The sequence below is a fragment of the Penicillium angulare genome (genome assembly GCF_028827245.1).
Source record: "Penicillium angulare strain IBT 27051 chromosome Unknown utg000004l_segment0_segment0, whole genome shotgun sequence".
Lineage (NCBI taxonomy): Eukaryota > Fungi > Ascomycota > Eurotiomycetes > Eurotiales > Aspergillaceae > Penicillium > Penicillium angulare.
Window position 1 is genome coordinate 5,654,153 of NW_026623163.1, and position 16,589 is coordinate 5,670,741.

At 46.9% G+C, this 16,589-nt stretch overlaps 7 protein-coding genes across 7 annotated transcripts; 2 read left to right on the forward strand and 5 right to left on the reverse strand.

Moving 5' to 3' along the window:
* Nucleotides 1-136: 136 nt before the first annotated feature.
* On the forward strand, nt 137-1,270 carry N7478_006009 (uncharacterized protein; the record flags this gene model as incomplete). The annotated part of the gene is made up of 1 exon (XM_056922223.1): nt 137-1,270. One exon carries the CDS (start codon nt 137-139, stop codon nt 1,268-1,270), a length of 1,134 nt encoding a protein of 377 aa, XP_056780260.1.
* A 138-nt stretch (nt 1,271-1,408) lies between these two features.
* Nucleotides 1,409-3,004, reverse strand: N7478_006010 (putative toxin biosynthesis protein; the record flags this gene model as incomplete). The annotated part of the gene is made up of 4 exons (XM_056922224.1): nt 1,409-2,312; nt 2,371-2,479; nt 2,532-2,670; nt 2,810-3,004. The coding sequence occupies 4 exons, from the start codon at nt 3,002-3,004 to the stop codon at nt 1,409-1,411; spliced, it is 1,347 nt and encodes a 448-aa protein (XP_056780261.1).
* A 583-nt stretch (nt 3,005-3,587) lies between these two features.
* On the reverse strand, nt 3,588-5,539 carry N7478_006011 (rhomboid protease PCP1; the record flags this gene model as incomplete). Its single annotated transcript, XM_056922225.1, has 5 exons — nt 3,588-3,864; nt 3,928-4,102; nt 4,156-4,489; nt 4,557-4,660; nt 4,714-5,539. The coding sequence occupies 5 exons, from the start codon at nt 5,537-5,539 to the stop codon at nt 3,588-3,590; spliced, it is 1,716 nt and encodes a 571-aa protein (XP_056780262.1).
* A 1,132-nt stretch (nt 5,540-6,671) lies between these two features.
* On the reverse strand, nt 6,672-7,493 carry N7478_006012 (uncharacterized protein; the record flags this gene model as incomplete). Its single annotated transcript, XM_056922226.1, has 1 exon — nt 6,672-7,493. The coding sequence occupies one exon, from the start codon at nt 7,491-7,493 to the stop codon at nt 6,672-6,674; it is 822 nt and encodes a 273-aa protein (XP_056780263.1).
* A 1,347-nt stretch (nt 7,494-8,840) lies between these two features.
* Nucleotides 8,841-9,932, forward strand: N7478_006013 (uncharacterized protein; the record flags this gene model as incomplete). The annotated part of the gene is made up of 1 exon (XM_056922227.1): nt 8,841-9,932. The coding sequence occupies one exon, from the start codon at nt 8,841-8,843 to the stop codon at nt 9,930-9,932; it is 1,092 nt and encodes a 363-aa protein (XP_056780264.1).
* Nucleotides 9,933-10,294: 362 nt separating this feature from the next.
* Nucleotides 10,295-11,869, reverse strand: N7478_006014 (glycosyltransferase family 69 protein; the record flags this gene model as incomplete). Its single annotated transcript, XM_056922228.1, has 1 exon — nt 10,295-11,869. The coding sequence occupies one exon, from the start codon at nt 11,867-11,869 to the stop codon at nt 10,295-10,297; it is 1,575 nt and encodes a 524-aa protein (XP_056780265.1).
* A 531-nt stretch (nt 11,870-12,400) lies between these two features.
* N7478_006015 (uncharacterized protein) lies at nt 12,401-13,306 on the reverse strand (the record flags this gene model as incomplete). The annotated part of the gene is made up of 2 exons (XM_056922229.1): nt 12,401-12,621; nt 12,772-13,306. 2 exons carry the CDS (start codon nt 13,304-13,306, stop codon nt 12,401-12,403), a joined length of 756 nt encoding a protein of 251 aa, XP_056780266.1.
* Nucleotides 13,307-16,589: the final 3,283 nt, after the last annotated feature.

The window sequence follows — 16,589 nt, forward strand, 5'->3', positions numbered from 1 at the left end:
TTGGTCCTAAGGCGGGGCAGATCGCTGAATAAGCCGTATTATTATTTTTGACGGGCAGAATTTTAGTTGTGATCTACTCCCACTTAAGCTGAGGATCTCTCGAATTTTCAGAGATTCTGCTCATTTAACCGGCATCATGTCGCAGCAACTGACGACAGTGCTTACAACGACTCTCACACTCATTAATCAGTTCCAAGAAACCCTTTCGCCTCCTTCATTGGCACAGTCGACCCAGCCGCCTTCCAAAGATGGAAAAGCCCTGCCCCTCCTTACAGCTTCTTCGAGCGCCTTGAAGGCCCAAGTTACCAAACTGTCCCTTCTCGCTATCAGCACTCCGTTTACCCATTCCGCTATCGTCAATGTGCTGCGTGCCTGCAATGACTCCGTGCTCCCCTCGCTGTTGACGGCGACCCTTCTCGTGAACCCCGCCGAATACACGACCGCATTTCACACTGAGGTTTTGGTGCTGAGCAAAGGAATTTTAACCGAATTTGCTACCTTGGTCAAATGCGTCAAGGCGATCTCCGAAAACAAAGATCAGACCAAGAAACAGAACCCCGGTAAAAAGGAGGCTGAGCTACCGAAAACTGAAAAGGATTCTATCACAAGTGCAACCGGTCGTGTATGGGATGCATGCGATGCCCTTACTCACATTGCGACCAATGGAGTTGTGGGATTCATCACTCATCGTGTCGAGCAGTGGAGGGATTTGGTACAAGACGCTGTGGACGAACTTGAAAACTGGGACCCGGAGGAGGACGACGACGACTTCTTTGATGATATCCTAGGGGATGATGCGGGCGAAAAGAGTGACGGCGCGGAATCGGATAAAGATTCCGACAAAGACACTGAGGCTCTAGCAGAACACAAAAAATCATCTCTTCGATTCCTGAAGCCCATCCTCCAGGTCTACCCCGCTATTATCAAGAATCGATTTAAGACTATCCAGGATGAGGCCTTCACTGCCTCGGGTGATGTCGCCCGTTTGGAAAAGCTGCTTTTGCACTTGAAAAGCATTCCTGATCAGGTAGATGAGGCTGCCGGGGCATTATATGAAGACGACATTGACTTATCTGTGAAATTCTTATTGAAGACTCAAAAGAAAGCTTCTCAGGCGGTCGAGTCAGCCAAACTCCCTCTAGACTCCAACGATGCCAAGTCAGATGGAACGACGGGAGATAAGTTCTCCGTGTGGTCAAGCACTTGGTCCAAGGTCATGGATGAAGTCGCCAAGTCAATTCGTCCCGGCTCTACAGAGTCAGAACAATAGATCTATATACATCTCAAATAACGAATCAATGCTGTCTTGTTCGAAATAGATAATTACGAAACTTGAAGCTCTAATACAGACCCGAAAGATGAAATGTGTAGATTTATCTAGAGCAGGGCCGTTTCAAGTTATACATATTCAGAGTTTCGCCGGCGATCCGTCCCTCTTCGCATCGCCTCCGGCTTTTTTAGCTCTGCGTAGCGGCGCAGGGACATGATCGACCCAATCTGAATCGATAGTCTTCTTCTGGATGGCATTTTTCTTACTCCAAGCCGCTCTGAAACTCTCCTCTTCATCGCGCCATCGCCGCAGCTCTGGTCCAACCCAACAAACAGCCGCATCGGCGCACTCATTCACAGCCTCCTGGGCAAGCAAGTGGCCGAAGTTCTCAAGGAAGACTTCTTGCACACGACCTGCTGCGGCACCACCACTCCCACCGAGCCCAACGCCTGTATTAGAAAGCTTTTCGGCGCGCATATGAGGCAAGCACATATCCGATTTTCCAGCAAATATATAAAGTACGCTCGGTCTTAAATACGGTAGCTGCGCAAAAATCCGCGCAGGCTCCGGTCTGTAGAAAGGGTGAGAGTCAGGATGGTTTGCGTCGAGGTCTGGATGTGTCACGCGGTTGACGGGCTTGTCACTGCCCGGAACATGATTGTAATTTGGTCGAGAAAAAGTGAATACTTCTTGATGCAGGGTAGTGCGCAGAGTTACTGGTGGGTTGTTTGGGTCGATTTTGGCTTTGCTATCCAGAGGGTGGGTGGCAGTGGGGAGGTCGCGTAGACCGTATTTTACCCATCTATCAAGTACACGGGGATCCCAGGCTTGATAGAAAGGGCTGCGGTTGAATCCTTCCGCGGCTTCTTTACGCGAGGGCCATATTTCCTTGCGATAAGTAGAAAGCTGAGTGGTTTTTGCGATGACACGCTTGTTCTCCTCGCGACTGAAGCCATCAAGCTGTGTGGAATGGGGTTGCACTACAGGATCCAGGAGAACCAGTGTGTGTAACAGACGGGGGTGTATCAAGCTTAGTTGTGTACTATAGAGCTAGATGTAAGTAATTGACCAACGACTGGTCACAGAAATGCTGTACTTACAGATGCGCGCCGCCAAAACTGTGCCCAATGCCGATGATGGGCCGTGGCATTTCAGCAGCTTTGACATTGACTAAATGAAGCAGATCACGGGGGTGATCAAACCAGCTCGCTATAATGGTTTTAGTATCACTATCACGTCTGATTGGGGGAGCATTCCATACGATCGTTTCCAAGCGCGCTTTCGTTGATCACGCCGCTTTCTCCTTGATGGGCTACGTCGGCCATCCAAATGCTGCGTATACGGAACCCAGCATCCTTAGCACGCGCATGGATTTCTTCCCAAAGTGGTTCATATAATTCCTATAGTCCATGTTAATATGATGCATAGCAATCCGTCAGAGAATTGAAATCAATCTAGCATGACGTTCAGGCGCCGACTCGGAGCCGTGTATAACGGTCGGCAGTATGCTAAGAGCTAAGGCTTAGACTTGAATCTTACCTTGGGAAAACCATTGGCATGAGCTGCAAGGATAGTTACATCTCCTGGCTGTGGTTGTGGATTATCAAGCGGAATATACTGCTTTACCGCTAGGTTTAAGGATTGGACCCGATCGTCCGCTATAGCCCCGGGATATTCGCGGACGTGCTGGCAAGGCACTACATGCTCGACTATGCGAAATGGAGAGGATGACATGGTAGATATGGTGGAAGTGAAAGGATGAATGTAAAAGAAATATCTATAGTATGTGATTTTCCAAGGTTGTTCCCCGCGGGGAGTATTGGTTGTTCATTGAACCGAGGCTCCTTCAGCACCGAGTGGCATTGCGACTCAGCTGAACTGCCGAGTCCCACTCCGCCGCGGCTCCCTATGCCTAGGCACAACACGAATGACTGACAACATGGGCATCGTCGCGAGCCACGAAATTAAAATGCTTGAAATTGAAGATAAATTATTTTTTGGTATCGTTATTACCTTGAAGCCTCCTTATACATAGCCAAAGACTACCCAATGTAGAAAGGCTGTACATAGTCAAGTTCAAATTGGCGAGTATAGTACAACTTGTTAGCAAGTTCGTTATATCTCAAAACTGGGCCATCCTTCTTCAAGTTGGTAATTACCGGTAGATGACCATCCATTCGTTGATTGAAGACAGTTCTGAGATTGTTCGCTTTCTCCCTTATCGGAGGAATTGTAATAGATAGGTACAATAACTGGTTTTTGGTACAAATATACAAGATACAAAGGCTTTCTTCAGGTTTGCTCACCGCACAAGACCCTAAAACCACTTCGACTCTCGACTTTTTCTCTCTCGATCGCGGGCGATCCTTTTTTGGGCTAGGAAATAACCACATCCAGCACCAGCAAAGTACCCACCGAGATGGGCCGCGTGATCCATCTTCATGAGTCGGGACAAGGGGAAAACTTGCAGGAATCGAGCAGGAGTAACCATACTCAACACTTCGGTGCCAATCAAGCAGGCCAGAAATACCCAGCCCTGAGTCCAAATGATGTTGCGTAGCTCATGAGGAAGGATCCACATAGTAATTTTATCACTGGTGAAAAATGTCAGCGAGAAATTAAGAACAAAGGTGATAAGGTGGAAACATGAAACATACTCAAAGTGATACATGCACCATGCAGCAACAATGCCACTGGTGGCGGCACTGGCACCGAGAGAGGTTGTCCCAAGGGCTCCTATTAAAACGCTGCGGGACAGGGATAGCAGGGATCCGGCTGCTCCAGATGCGAAATAGATAGCAAGGAAATTTCCGCGACCAAGCTCATCGTGCACTATGATTTTGTCAGCTAGTTGATTTCAACACGAAAGAGTTGATGCTCCTTACCCCGAGTTCCCATTAGGCCCAGCACCATCATGTTTGTAGCGAGATGTCTCCATGTTTGATGGCTGAAGGTGCTGCCAATGATGCTAAGTGCGCTAGGGTAGAATGGAACGATGACAAAGAATCGGTTGAGAAGGCGCCACGAGGGTGGAATATACTTCCACATAATAGTGACTGCCACATTAGCGCCAATAATAGCTCCAACTGTCGCTGCTGCGGGGGGAACAGTGGGCCAAAGACGGTCCTGTCTGGAAGGGGCCTCGTAGTTCTGCGCAAATACGTAACAGAGACCAAAGACACCGAGAGTGAGCAGTATGGAGGGTAACAAGCGCTGGGTCTGGATTCGAGAGGACAATTAGTTTTGAAAATTGAGTACGGTTAGGATTTGTGGATGTTAAAAATACCGTAGTTATATTAGCATCCTCAGGCGAATTCTGGGTGGCAGCAATATGATGTTTCTGAACCCAAGCGAGAAGCGGCCGTTCATTAGGGTCCGCCCGCGGACGCGCTGTGAAGATAAATGAGCATAACTCCCAGAACCCAATCATGAGAAGTACATACCCTCCGTTAAAGCCGACTCTTGGTATTGCTGCAACTCTGTATTTCCTTCGAACTGGCGTTGCAGTCTTTCGCGTTCCTCATGTTCACCATCTAACCACGCTTGTCGCTTGAGCTCTTGTTCCTTCAAAAGTCGCTTTTCATTCTTCTCGCGTGCTTCTTTAAGAACACTCTTGCCGTAGACGGAATTGTTTTCGCCAAGCTCGGCCTCGTACGATCCGCTCTGTGGCTTATAAAGACCCAATTGCTCAGCACGCCGCACAAGCTTCTGTTCCGCCTCTTGCTCTTCCCGGTCAATACGAGCCATGATCGCAGCATCCTCATCAACGGGGTATTTCACGCGAAGCCATTGCAATGCGGCGTCGAGTTGGGACTGAGTAACGGAGCGAGTGATCTCGACCGGGAGATCTAAATCAAGTGTACCCTCCAGCCTCCGAGCATGCAAGACTGCCAGAGTGCGATTGGCTAATCCGGTGGGAATTGATGTGGCGAAAATATCTTTGATTTCGGCATCGGACAGGGTCTTTGCGCCGGGTAGATTGCCGTTTGTCTTTCGGGGCTGCTTGCGGGCAGCGGTAGTTCGTTTTGATCTTGTCTGGAAGGGGGTAGGTGCGGAGCGTTGTAGGGAGGAGAGCAGCGGTAGGCGACTGGGCCGTGAGAGGGTGCCGAAAGAGCTAGACAAGCGTAGGGGCTTTACTTTGCTGAGCGAATCGTATGATTGTGGGCGAAGGTCGCGACTCCAAGCGCGGGAAATCACTGTTGGCAGCGCACCCGAGGACCGGAACCCCGAGCATGGGCTCTGCCATGCAATTCCAACCACATTGGCCATGGGGCAGGAGCTGGCGCACGACGCCGGAATTATCTGCGAATGCAGATTATTTGTACGGGAATATACAAATGTAGATAGAGTCGAGAGTATATCTTGGCGGTGATTCTTGGATAAACCGGTGATCGGGTTAATCCGTACCCGGCTCCAGAACAATTGTATGGACCAATTCATCTCCAACAAAGTTGATAAAGCTCTCTTTGCTATCAATGCTGCATGATTGGGCCATATGATTTCAGATTATATCAAATGGCCACCAAGTTTCAGGAATATATAGAGCGCTTCCGGATGAATATTCAAAAGTTCAAATAAATCACAAAATGCGAAGTATTTGTACAAGAACCCAGAATCATTTAGCTACTATCTAAAGTAGGCACTCAAGCCAGAGATTCAATCGGAAAATCCAATAGCGATTTTAAATTGGTATAAACGGTCGGTTACGAATCTCAGAGGTATGATTGCTTACATATACCTATCTGGGAATATTCATATATATGCATGAAAAATTAACACCTTAGATCGGGTCAGCAACGTTTCATTGAGACATTTCCAACTTGAAGGTTACACATATAAATTCCGTAAAAAACAACAGACTAATTATATAAGGGTCTTTGCTATTGCCTTTTCACAAGATATGTTATATCAGTATGTTCAATCTTTTATATTATTCTCGTATATGATCAGCTGGATCCAAAGCGCATCAAGCTAGAAGCATTAAAAGGAGAATCACGGGCATATGAATTGATACCACGGCCATCTTGCTCAATGATCGTGTTCATATGACATCGCTCGATGGTATTTGAATTCGTGTTGACAAGTATTCGTTACCAATGATGTACCCTGACGCCCTGGAGAACTGAGGGGTTCATTCAATCGTGAAGTGTCAACTTGTCAGAATTTCTCTGCTTAAAATGACGTATTTGTATGTCTCCCCTGCACGAATTATCAACAGCTGAGCAACCAATATACAGGATAGGCTATATAGTAGGTCATCAGGATGCTAGGTCTGTTGTATATCACAGGGAGTTGGTTGTATAGATCTCTCTCTGGTTTCTGAGAAGTGATGTGAAAGCCTTGTTATCAGATTGAGGCTTGTATGAAGTATGCTTTGCTTTATTATAATATTTGTGAGATGTCACAGGCCCATCTTGCGCCGAGGCCAAGCCAATGAATCTGCCCAACGAGGATTAGCTGGCTGCAGGTTGTGCAGGAGTTCAGAAACCAAGGCTCGACCCGAGCCCTCAGCCCACCACCACTGGCCATTTAACTCCCCAAGGAGTACACCAAAGTGCATGAGAATCAGGAGAGCTAAGGGCTGACGACGCCGGACATTGTCCACGAACTCTTTGTCCATCGCAGCCACCCAGGCGAGAACGCTGCCGGGACTTCCAGAATGGGTGTACATTGTGAAGCAGTGGAGAAGATGGGAAATCACATCTTGGTTGATACGATGTTGCTCTGTATCAATGCTGGCTAGTGTCTCATCATTCAGTGTGGCCAGTCGATCCAAGGCCACTTGGGTTTCATCATCTATACTTAGGCCGTCGCTTCTGAGGTCCTTTTCGCTCGGATACATTTTGAGTTTGATCCAGGACTGGCCAACACTAATGATGTTCTTAACTCCCTGTAGAAGCTCAAAAATAACGACGATGTTTTCGGTCATATTCGAGTTCTCCCCACGCACAGCTGTTACCCGCGGCAAAGCAATACCGAACACGGTTGTGATAATAGATTGCGCCAGCACAGCATCACAATTCTGTTCAGTCAGATTATCGATAGATGCTCGGAATGGGGCAAACGTGAGGTTATGATGCTGTAGAGCCGTATCCATATACACGAAAGACGCTGGCGGATCTAGTGTCGCGGCAATATGCAATGATGCCAGCGCTAGGATACCGTTCATGAGAAAATCAAACTGTAGGGCAAGTTGCGGGACCTGAATCTGCCATACATCCATTTCAGGTTCGCTGGTACTGACACTTCGGCACGTGCTTGTCGCGAATCGATGCATCAATTCCACATCCCGCACTCCCGATATGGCGGCGGGGCCGGTTGCCGGGCTGCCTGGAGCTAGAGATCGCGGAGTGGCAGGGCCCCTTTCTCTCGGCGGTACCGGCAATGTCACAGTCGGCCGGCCATGGCCTGGTGGATCTCTTGGTGGAGCTTTCACAAAGGAACATTCAAGTTCACGGGAAATGCAATTTGAGCAAGGGGGACCCGATTCATCGCACTGCGGCCGTTAGGATTGCCGATTGCGAGTAGCGAGGGATACGCCCACTAACCTTCACGCGACGCCTTTTACATTGGTCGCATCCATTCCGGCTTTTGGTATGTGTCCGACGAGGAGGCATGGTGAGGCCGGATGGCAATTGGGACCATAATCCATGGATGCGATGCTCGAAATAAGGCAAGGCTAGTCACGTGTCATACCACTCGGCACGTCGGATTTATTTCTCTTTTCCCTTTCCCGGAGCTCGATATTCATGATGAGATGAGACATCGGTGGATTCCAAGGTTTGAGGAATAAAAATTAATATCTCGAGTACCAAGCATCATAGAGGTCCCCCTGTTGTCTTGCGCTCTTAATTCTCGCCATCTTTGAAGAATCCCAGGACAAGGATGATGTTCCCAGGTATAGAATGTTGGAGTGACACCCAATGTCACGGTATATATTAGTTCGGAGGATCCGGCGGGGAGGGTTTGTTTAAATACATTAAACAACAGGGGCAGAACCCCCGGGCCCACGCAAATTGACCTACTACAGTATATCTCAAGCGGATCATCCCAAGTTTGTCACCTGCGCAGTTGTGGGTCCTAGCCCTGGAGGAGAGGCGAGAACGAAAACGAAAACGATGAGCGTAACACCTTCCAGCAGATGCAGTCAAAAATATACAGTTGACAACTGGAACCCACAATCTTGGAAGCTTATCAGTCTCCTCTGTGCATTGAAGTTTTAGAGGCAAGAGACAACATGGGGATCCGAGAAATGAACCTTGATAAGAAAACCAGCTCACTTCACTTTCCATGGTTGCCTTCCTCTTCAATACACCTGTGGACTACACTCACACCGACTCGCATACATTGCCGAAGGTTATCGAGCTGTCAAGTATTCGATTGGATTTTTATGACCTCTAATACTTCATGGGGTAGATCTGACCTCGAGTCATAGTACTTTGTCAACCAAAATGAGACTTCATCTCTCAAGGTGTGTAGGCAAATTGTCCTGACTTCGGCTCACTCTGAGAACCAATTTTTGTCATAGCATCACACCTGGAGCTCACAGATTGACAGCGTCACGTTAATAATGTCTCAAGGATACCCACCGCACTTCGCCAGACATGGAAACCTCACTTCGAGCTACGCTTCAAGAAAACGCTCGCATACCAGGGTGAGAAGCCCCGCACTTTTGTCTTCACGCCTAGGCATGAAATCAAACATTCCAAATAAATCTGCCAAACCAGTGACCAATCGAGCCACTGCATTCGATCTGTCCCGGTTTGAACGGCTTCATTTGAATAATGCAGGGACGACCACTCAATCAGTGATGGATCAGGAAGTCTCATCGGATCGTCCTCAGTTTGCAAGACCTGACTCGAACGTTGCAGTCACGAATCCTCGCCGGGGGATCGATCGGATTACAGCATCTAACTTATCTCGATTTGCGTTAAACTCGCCCTCCAGGACCTATCTCCCCTTACCAGATGATCTTGTAACAGAATTAAATCGCAAAAATGCCGCCATCAGAAATTCCTACGACCTAAGGACAATTGCCCGTGATATTTTGATAGCAGCAGACAAGCACCCAACTTGCGCAGGGCTCAATAGCCATTTGATACCCCTCCGCGACAACATTGATGCCGTCAAATATTCATCTGACTTATCAACTATTCGATGGGACATCATTGATCCTGAAATTCTGGTGTCAATTGAGCCAAGCGCTCAGCGGCCAGTCACACCTCCAAGAACGCCTGTATCAAAGGGCATATGCCATTCTCCAGCTCTCGATTATGAACCCGAGCCACAAGTGGTATTTCAATCGCCGCCAAGTCTTGCTCTTGAAAGAAACGCAAGTAACGCAGACATTGAGCAAGTTGATGATGATATGCCCGAGCCAGTGGTGATTCAAATCCCACCAACATCCACACGTGGACCAATAAAGAGTACAAGAAGCACAAGTGTTGACGTGGTCATTTCTCCTCGTCAGGAATTTCAATGCGAATGGGCGAATTGCCACCATGTCCTTTCTGACATTTGGAGCTTTCGACTTCATGTGGCGAAGCATCATGTTTTGGTGAACTACACATGTGGATGGGCCAACTGTGAATGTGACCTATGTTTGTCTGGCTTGGATTTGTGGGATCATGTGGAGAAAGCTCATATTGAATTACCTGAATAGATTCATTCCACGTATGCTGGATCTTTGGGGGCCATTTCCTGTGCAATGTACCATGACTGGTACGTTGACAAGCTATGTGTGAACAGAAAGTCTTATTGACTTGACTTGCCTGAGGAGTTTCGTTTCAGTTTCATGTACTCTTTTTTAGGCGAAGAAAAATGTATCCTTCATGTAGGAAAGGCGAGATGATTATTAGATGACATCTAATCGTTTAAATCTATGGCTTGTGAGCATTAAGTCAATATTTTTGATAGGCATTATAAATCAGATTCTATGAACAGTCAAGGGTATTGAACATGATGCGATGCAAAAGGTCATTAGTGTATCTATGCAAATTTGAAGCGCGGTATGTGTAGCCACAGCTAGGGCAATGGCGGCGCAGGAATGGGTTCAAAGCCTTTCTGACCAGGCAAGCGGTTTTCCACAATTACCTGTAAGCCCGGGCGACCACAAAATCCATCGTGACCTGCAATGCGGTGGATGACCTGGAAAGACCCACCGCCATTCTGACGGTCATCAGCGATCCATACGGTCTCAGGCACGCTTTGCCCAGGGACTTCTGTACGTCGAGGATTGTCCCATGGCATGCCGACAAGATGATTGCCAATATTGTGGATTGTGGAATAGAGTTTTTCAAAGCGTTTCGTGATTCCCAGCCAGAACAATGTACGACTGTCATACGCCACTCGGATAAAAGGATTCATGTAAATTCCTGTATCAACAATATCATCCACTTTGATCGGATGATCTTGAATGTCGGCGTGAATGAGGCAACATTCAGACGAGTCCCAGAATAAATCAGAGGCTGACCGGAATCGAGCAGGTGAGAAGCTTTCGGGTAGTGGACTTTGGAAATATTTGGCATCAAATGCGACCATACCTCCCCAACAGCTGCGGACGCGGACTGCATCCTTGCCTGCCTGAACATCTCTGCGACTTTCGCCACCGCCTGCAGTAGTGAACCAAGGGTAGAAGGGCAGACCCATGCTGTATCCTTGAAGGTCTCGAGTTGCATATGTATCGTAGAATTTGAATGGGTTGTCAAAGTCGACAGCGCACGCAGCGCGGTATTTGGCACGACCGTCTGTATCAACATTTGTAGAGAAGAGTAATTGGAGAGCGTCGATGGGATCGAACATAATATCGTTCAAGTACAACAGCTTGTCATAGCGGACATCGGGGTCGGCTTCAAGAGGTTCCAGCGCTTTGTTGCGCACCTGAGCTAAGTATTCGATACGCTTGACCCGATTGTCGCCCCCTGGAACGATAACTGTCGATAGACTTTGAGGATCCAAGTGTTCTTCGAAAATAATGGACTTGCGACAAGTGAGCTGCTTTTCGAATCCGCGAAGAGCGCTTACTCCTTCGGCGCCACTGTCATTTTCGTAAATGCTCACGAAGACGTTGTCGTCACCTAACATATCGATCAATTGTAAAAGTTGTGTAGCCCATCCTCCTCCCGCGAGTTCGCCGCTGCGATCGTATAAACTGGCGGCGATAAACACCTTTTCGTTTCGAGGATTCCCACGGCCAGCCTTGTTCGTTCTCTGAGCCAGTGATCGCAAAGTGGTATAATGAGGAGGTGGGCGAGAATAGGAAGGATTAAATATCGCGGTGAGGATTAGGAGAGCTAGAATGATGCCCCAAAAAACGTGGATGTAATAAAAAAATCGGCGGCGGAGGTAGAATCGCGGTAAGCATGGCGGGCGCAAGTGGGTTGCGACCACGCGCCGTGAGCGTGGCTGTCGGCGAGGTGGGCCAGCGAAAACTGTAGGAAATAACTGCTGTAGCCAGGTGGTTCTGCGGCGTCCGAGCCGAGAGACTCGCGGCGCCTGGGCCTCAAAATCCCCGTCGTCTAGGTTGTAAGTGCCTTCGGAGTAGGAAGAGGAGCGCGACACAAGCTCATACCCGTCTGGATAAACGGAACGAGGAGACATTACGGGTCTTGAGGTGCCCCCGATCAGCCCATTGTTTGAGCGATTTTTCTCTCTTTTTTTTTCAAATGGCTGAGTGATCTCTGGTAGTCATTATGCGTAATGATTCTGTGAAACCCCCTAATGAGTGGCGGAGTAATTGAAGGTTGGGGTTATAAAGTTTGCCGCCTGCAAATTCGGGAACCAAGCTTCGGCTTACATCATTTATACCCACGATGGCGATCTACAGCCTCAGCTGCCAGTAATGGCTAAACCCCCTTTAACTCAGCCGCGTCCAGGATTTTGGATCTTCATATTCGTTGGGGCAAAGGGATTAGGAGTGGTGAAGCTCAAAAAATTGGGTTCGGAATTTGAATATCTCAATTTCTTTGGAGGTATTTAGATATTTGCCTAAGTGTTTTGGTATTCTTTTTTTCTATGGAGCCTCCTCCTTACTACAGCTCTCTAGAGTCAATCTCTTAAACTTAATGGGGGAGAGGGAAAGAACACAAATAACAACCAAACACAACAACTTGTCGGAGCCCTCGCTTAAGGCTACACGTCACTTTGTTTGCCCTTTAGGAAGCGGATGGCAGAGTAAGGCAGGGCGCACAGAACCTGCCAGACCATCCACATAAAGTCCCCTGTGGGTCCCTTGGCGTATTTCAAGGGTCTCGGTGATATCTCCGCAGCGGTAAGAATAGTGTTGACCAATGGGGCGGGATAATTTTCCCGAAGATATTCAACCACAAGATCATGTCCATTTGTGATTCCACCTAGTTTGAATGTCATTTGTTAGATCGTTTCAAAATTGTTATGAAATTGAAATGTCAATCTGCACATGTGGTCATATGTGGTGGAGATCGTATCAGGTGGAGAAATCAGGCAACAACAAGAAATGGGGGCTAAAAAAAACTCATGCGTACCGCACATCCACAAATTGCCATCCCTCGTAACGCGGACTGAATCGTCCCAAATCTTCACGTCTGGAAAACTTTTCTTCAATCCTGGAATTAAAAATCGGGGTGCTGTCACTATTTTGTCTGTTGCTATACCTGCATGGGCAATAACCAATGCACCAGTACAGATACTTAATATCGTCACATTAGCTGCATTATGTTGACGTAAAAAGTCAAGGTATTCTTTGGCTGGTGGCATGCGGTTAGGCGAGGGTCCAGGAACATAAATCACGTCCAGTTTCCCAGGGGCCACCTCTAGGTCTGTCGGGACGTGCGTGATCGGAATGGATGTCTGCGATGTAAGATCTAGGCGTGCTGTTGGGCCACCTAGGGAGATGTAGGAAATCTTGCAGGGTTTTCCAAGATCGATGAGAGGTTTCGGAAGACCAAGCTCTGTGAGATACGCTGGAGATGTCATGTATAGGAGATCAATAGCAGATAGGTCGAGAAGCTGAACAGTATCGACCAGAAGAACACCAATATGCACTTGCTTTGAAGTCATTTTGTGCGGTTGAAATGCGGTATATGCTTAGCTAGAGACGCAAACTTGAATGTGTCGAAACTTGATTGTCGTAGAACACAGCAATGAAGCAAGTACCAAACTGGTTATTGTACTTCAAATTTGAAACCGGTTTTCTTATCCGATCTAGAGAATCAAAGTGAGTCTACTGCTTTTATGTTAACCAAGACGAAGAAACTGCTGTGGCGTTATGCTGAATATCATGATCATCAAGAGCTTCAAGTTTGGAAGGTTCCAGTCAGAAAAGACACGCGGTCAGCGAATAATAAGCAGTGTTAATCTGCGCAATCTAACGCAGCTGACCTGAATATTTGGCCAAGTGTGATACAGCTCTATACTTACGTAGGTTTCGCATTGCCAGTTTATGAATACAAGTGCCTGTATCTTGATGAATGTCACACAATCACCGCATGGTCGAGATAGTTTAACTAGTTGATACATAGAACTAGCGGTCAAGAGATTTGCTACCCAAAAAGCGAAGTGATCCCAGTATCTGGTTTGTTATTTATGGCAAAGTCATTCCGACATGAATGTCATTGGTGAGTTATTGTCCTTCAAGTAAAAACCAGTTCCTTGACGGCTCTATCCGTTGGGTGGGATCTTTTTGTGTGTTCACGGAGCTTGGACCTTTATCAAAAACTAGACCAGGAACTCAGTCTCGTGTCGACTGTTGTAGACGTTAGTCCCAAATAGTAAGTCTGACAATGACTATAAAAGGAAGGCTAGTGACAAGTACATCCCCGGGATTATTGGAGAATTTTGTATTCGAGGGGACACAGACCCAAAAAAGTCGAAGCTAGCAGCAGGATTTATCCCAGTCCGATTCGAGTGTTAGATGTCATATCCAACAAATCTAACAAGTTTAGTCACTTTGACAACCTGACCGCTGCACCTATACTAAAGAATGCCCCACTTAAATCTATTGCGGCTCTTTTATAGTAAGGAAATGCCCGTTATTACTCGGAGTGAAGGACCGAAAAGTATGCATGTACACGTGCATGAGCGTAACAGGCGTGATATGTGTCGTAGATCCACTGGCACTAGAAGACGACTTCAAAATCTCAGTAATGACGCATAGCCTCAAGAATACAGTTTGTTTTCGATGAAAAAAAAAAAAAAGAAAGAAATCAAATGTATTGTATGATCTCATTCTATTCGAGGCTCTTCGCCATCAATTTCATTATGAGAGCCGCGGAAGCGGATCACGATTCCGGGACTGAACAGAAAAAATTGCATGTGTTACTTTCTGTTACTTTCAAACAAACAACAGTAGAAGTTTTCACGAATGTGGTTGAACGAAAATTAAAGATGAGTAAGTTTTAGTAAAAAAGGTCAGGAGTTATGAGAAGTATTGGGGATCTGACGAGGTGGGTCCACGGGTCTAAAGTCTGGAGACGGCGATATGAAAGTCGAAGACAATCTAGTAAGATTTCGCTCGAAATATGTAGTTGTTCTGGGCTAGATTGAGCATCTTCAAGGTTTCAAATATCTTACTGCAGGGGGAAGTACGATGTGCGCATCCATACGAAGCCCGTGCAACAAACTGTCACCGCCAGTCATTCCGTCCATTTGCTGTACTCGTTTGTAATCTGACTAGAGCTTAGGGGTACTGCACATAAAGCAAGTCAAGGACAGCATGTAATTCTGAGTTTTAATTAATGATCAATTCATTGGACATCGCAACTAGTACATAACGTAATAAAATCTGTAGACAAATTCGAAACTCCTGCTCTGTCTCTTTAGCAACTTTTCGCTCCCAGAGACCTATGCGGCTATTGGGATCGAATTTTTTTACGATCACTCCTAATTATTCGCTGTAATTATCATAATCACGAGTTATTAGCGCTGAAATGGGCATGGGGACAAATAGTCGATTATACCTCATGCCTACATGAGGAAAATCCTGGTAGCCTCGATGATCTGCGGATCGCCATGCACTATTGAAAAGTGGCTAATTCTTAGCTGCATATATCACCTATGATCGCCTTTTCTTTTGCGTAAGTCTTGGATCTGGGTACTATTTACACAAATAATGGGTCACCACGGAAGTACTCCGCACGAATGGCGGTGAAAATATGATACCATGTTTCAATGATCTGCAAGCCGGGCTATCCCATCCGATCCAGCTGCTCTTGGGTTCACAATCTCCCCTTCACAGGGACTGCAACACGCCCAATTAGGATACTCGCTAATACCAGGGCTAGCATGTAGGGAGTTTGCTTCAGGCCATTGTATTTACGAAGCCACAATCTCGAAGGAAGTGCGGGAAAAATTATTTAAAAAAGAAATATCAGTTCCTAAGATGTTAGCTATGAACACTCCTTCAATGTTACGATCGCATTTTTCCTCGGGGGGATCATTTGATCAATTTTACATAGAAAGTTAGCGGCATCTATTTAGTCTTTGAATTTTAGCTTCGAGTCCATCTCTGTAAGGTAGGAAACTGCGATCATCCACGAGGGATCGACTTGCCGAAACGAATTACGGAGAGCTGCATACAGCTTCGCGCCAAGGGAAAAGAGTTGGTATATTAAATATTAGTGAATATACACAGGATCACGAATCACGATTTCCTTGACGTAGTACTGAACCGTACAAACCTCAAGTAGTCCCGAGGTTTATGGTGGAGCCGAGTCGAGGCCGAATGAACCTACTTATTTACAGGCCCACAGCTCCACACCCCTCCACTGGTTCGTCGTTCATCGTTCATCCATGTACTTAATTGGAAAGAGAAAGCATACAACACATCTGAGATCTTGAGAAAGTGGAGAAGTACCCCTCTTTTACAAAGCAAAATGTGACTGATTGCTATTCTGAATGCCATTTTGAAGTCTCGATTTGGCACTTTCAGCTCCATAATATCAAATTCAGGCAGAGTGGGGGGTTAGTCCATTTTTTGGCGTCAACTTTCTGCAATATTATCACATCCCTAGTCCGAAGACTAAATCGATCACTCCCGCGATGAGACAAGAGGAAGGGATTGAATCCCATAAAAATACCGGCACAGCGAGCGCAAGGGACTAGGCTAACTCGCGTCGGCCCTCCCGTCGGCCCCTCGTTCGGAATACGGCGAGCCCGACGAGGATGAGAAATCCAAATGATCAAATAGACCAATGGAAATAAGAAAATGCCAGAGAACTTCTGTGTGGAATCACCCATGTCATATCTTGATTCAAGTCAAGTTTACCATGATTTTCGCGACCCAGGTCCTCGGGAAGCGCCAATGCATATGTGGTGGGTACTGCTGCACTAGGGCGACGCAAAC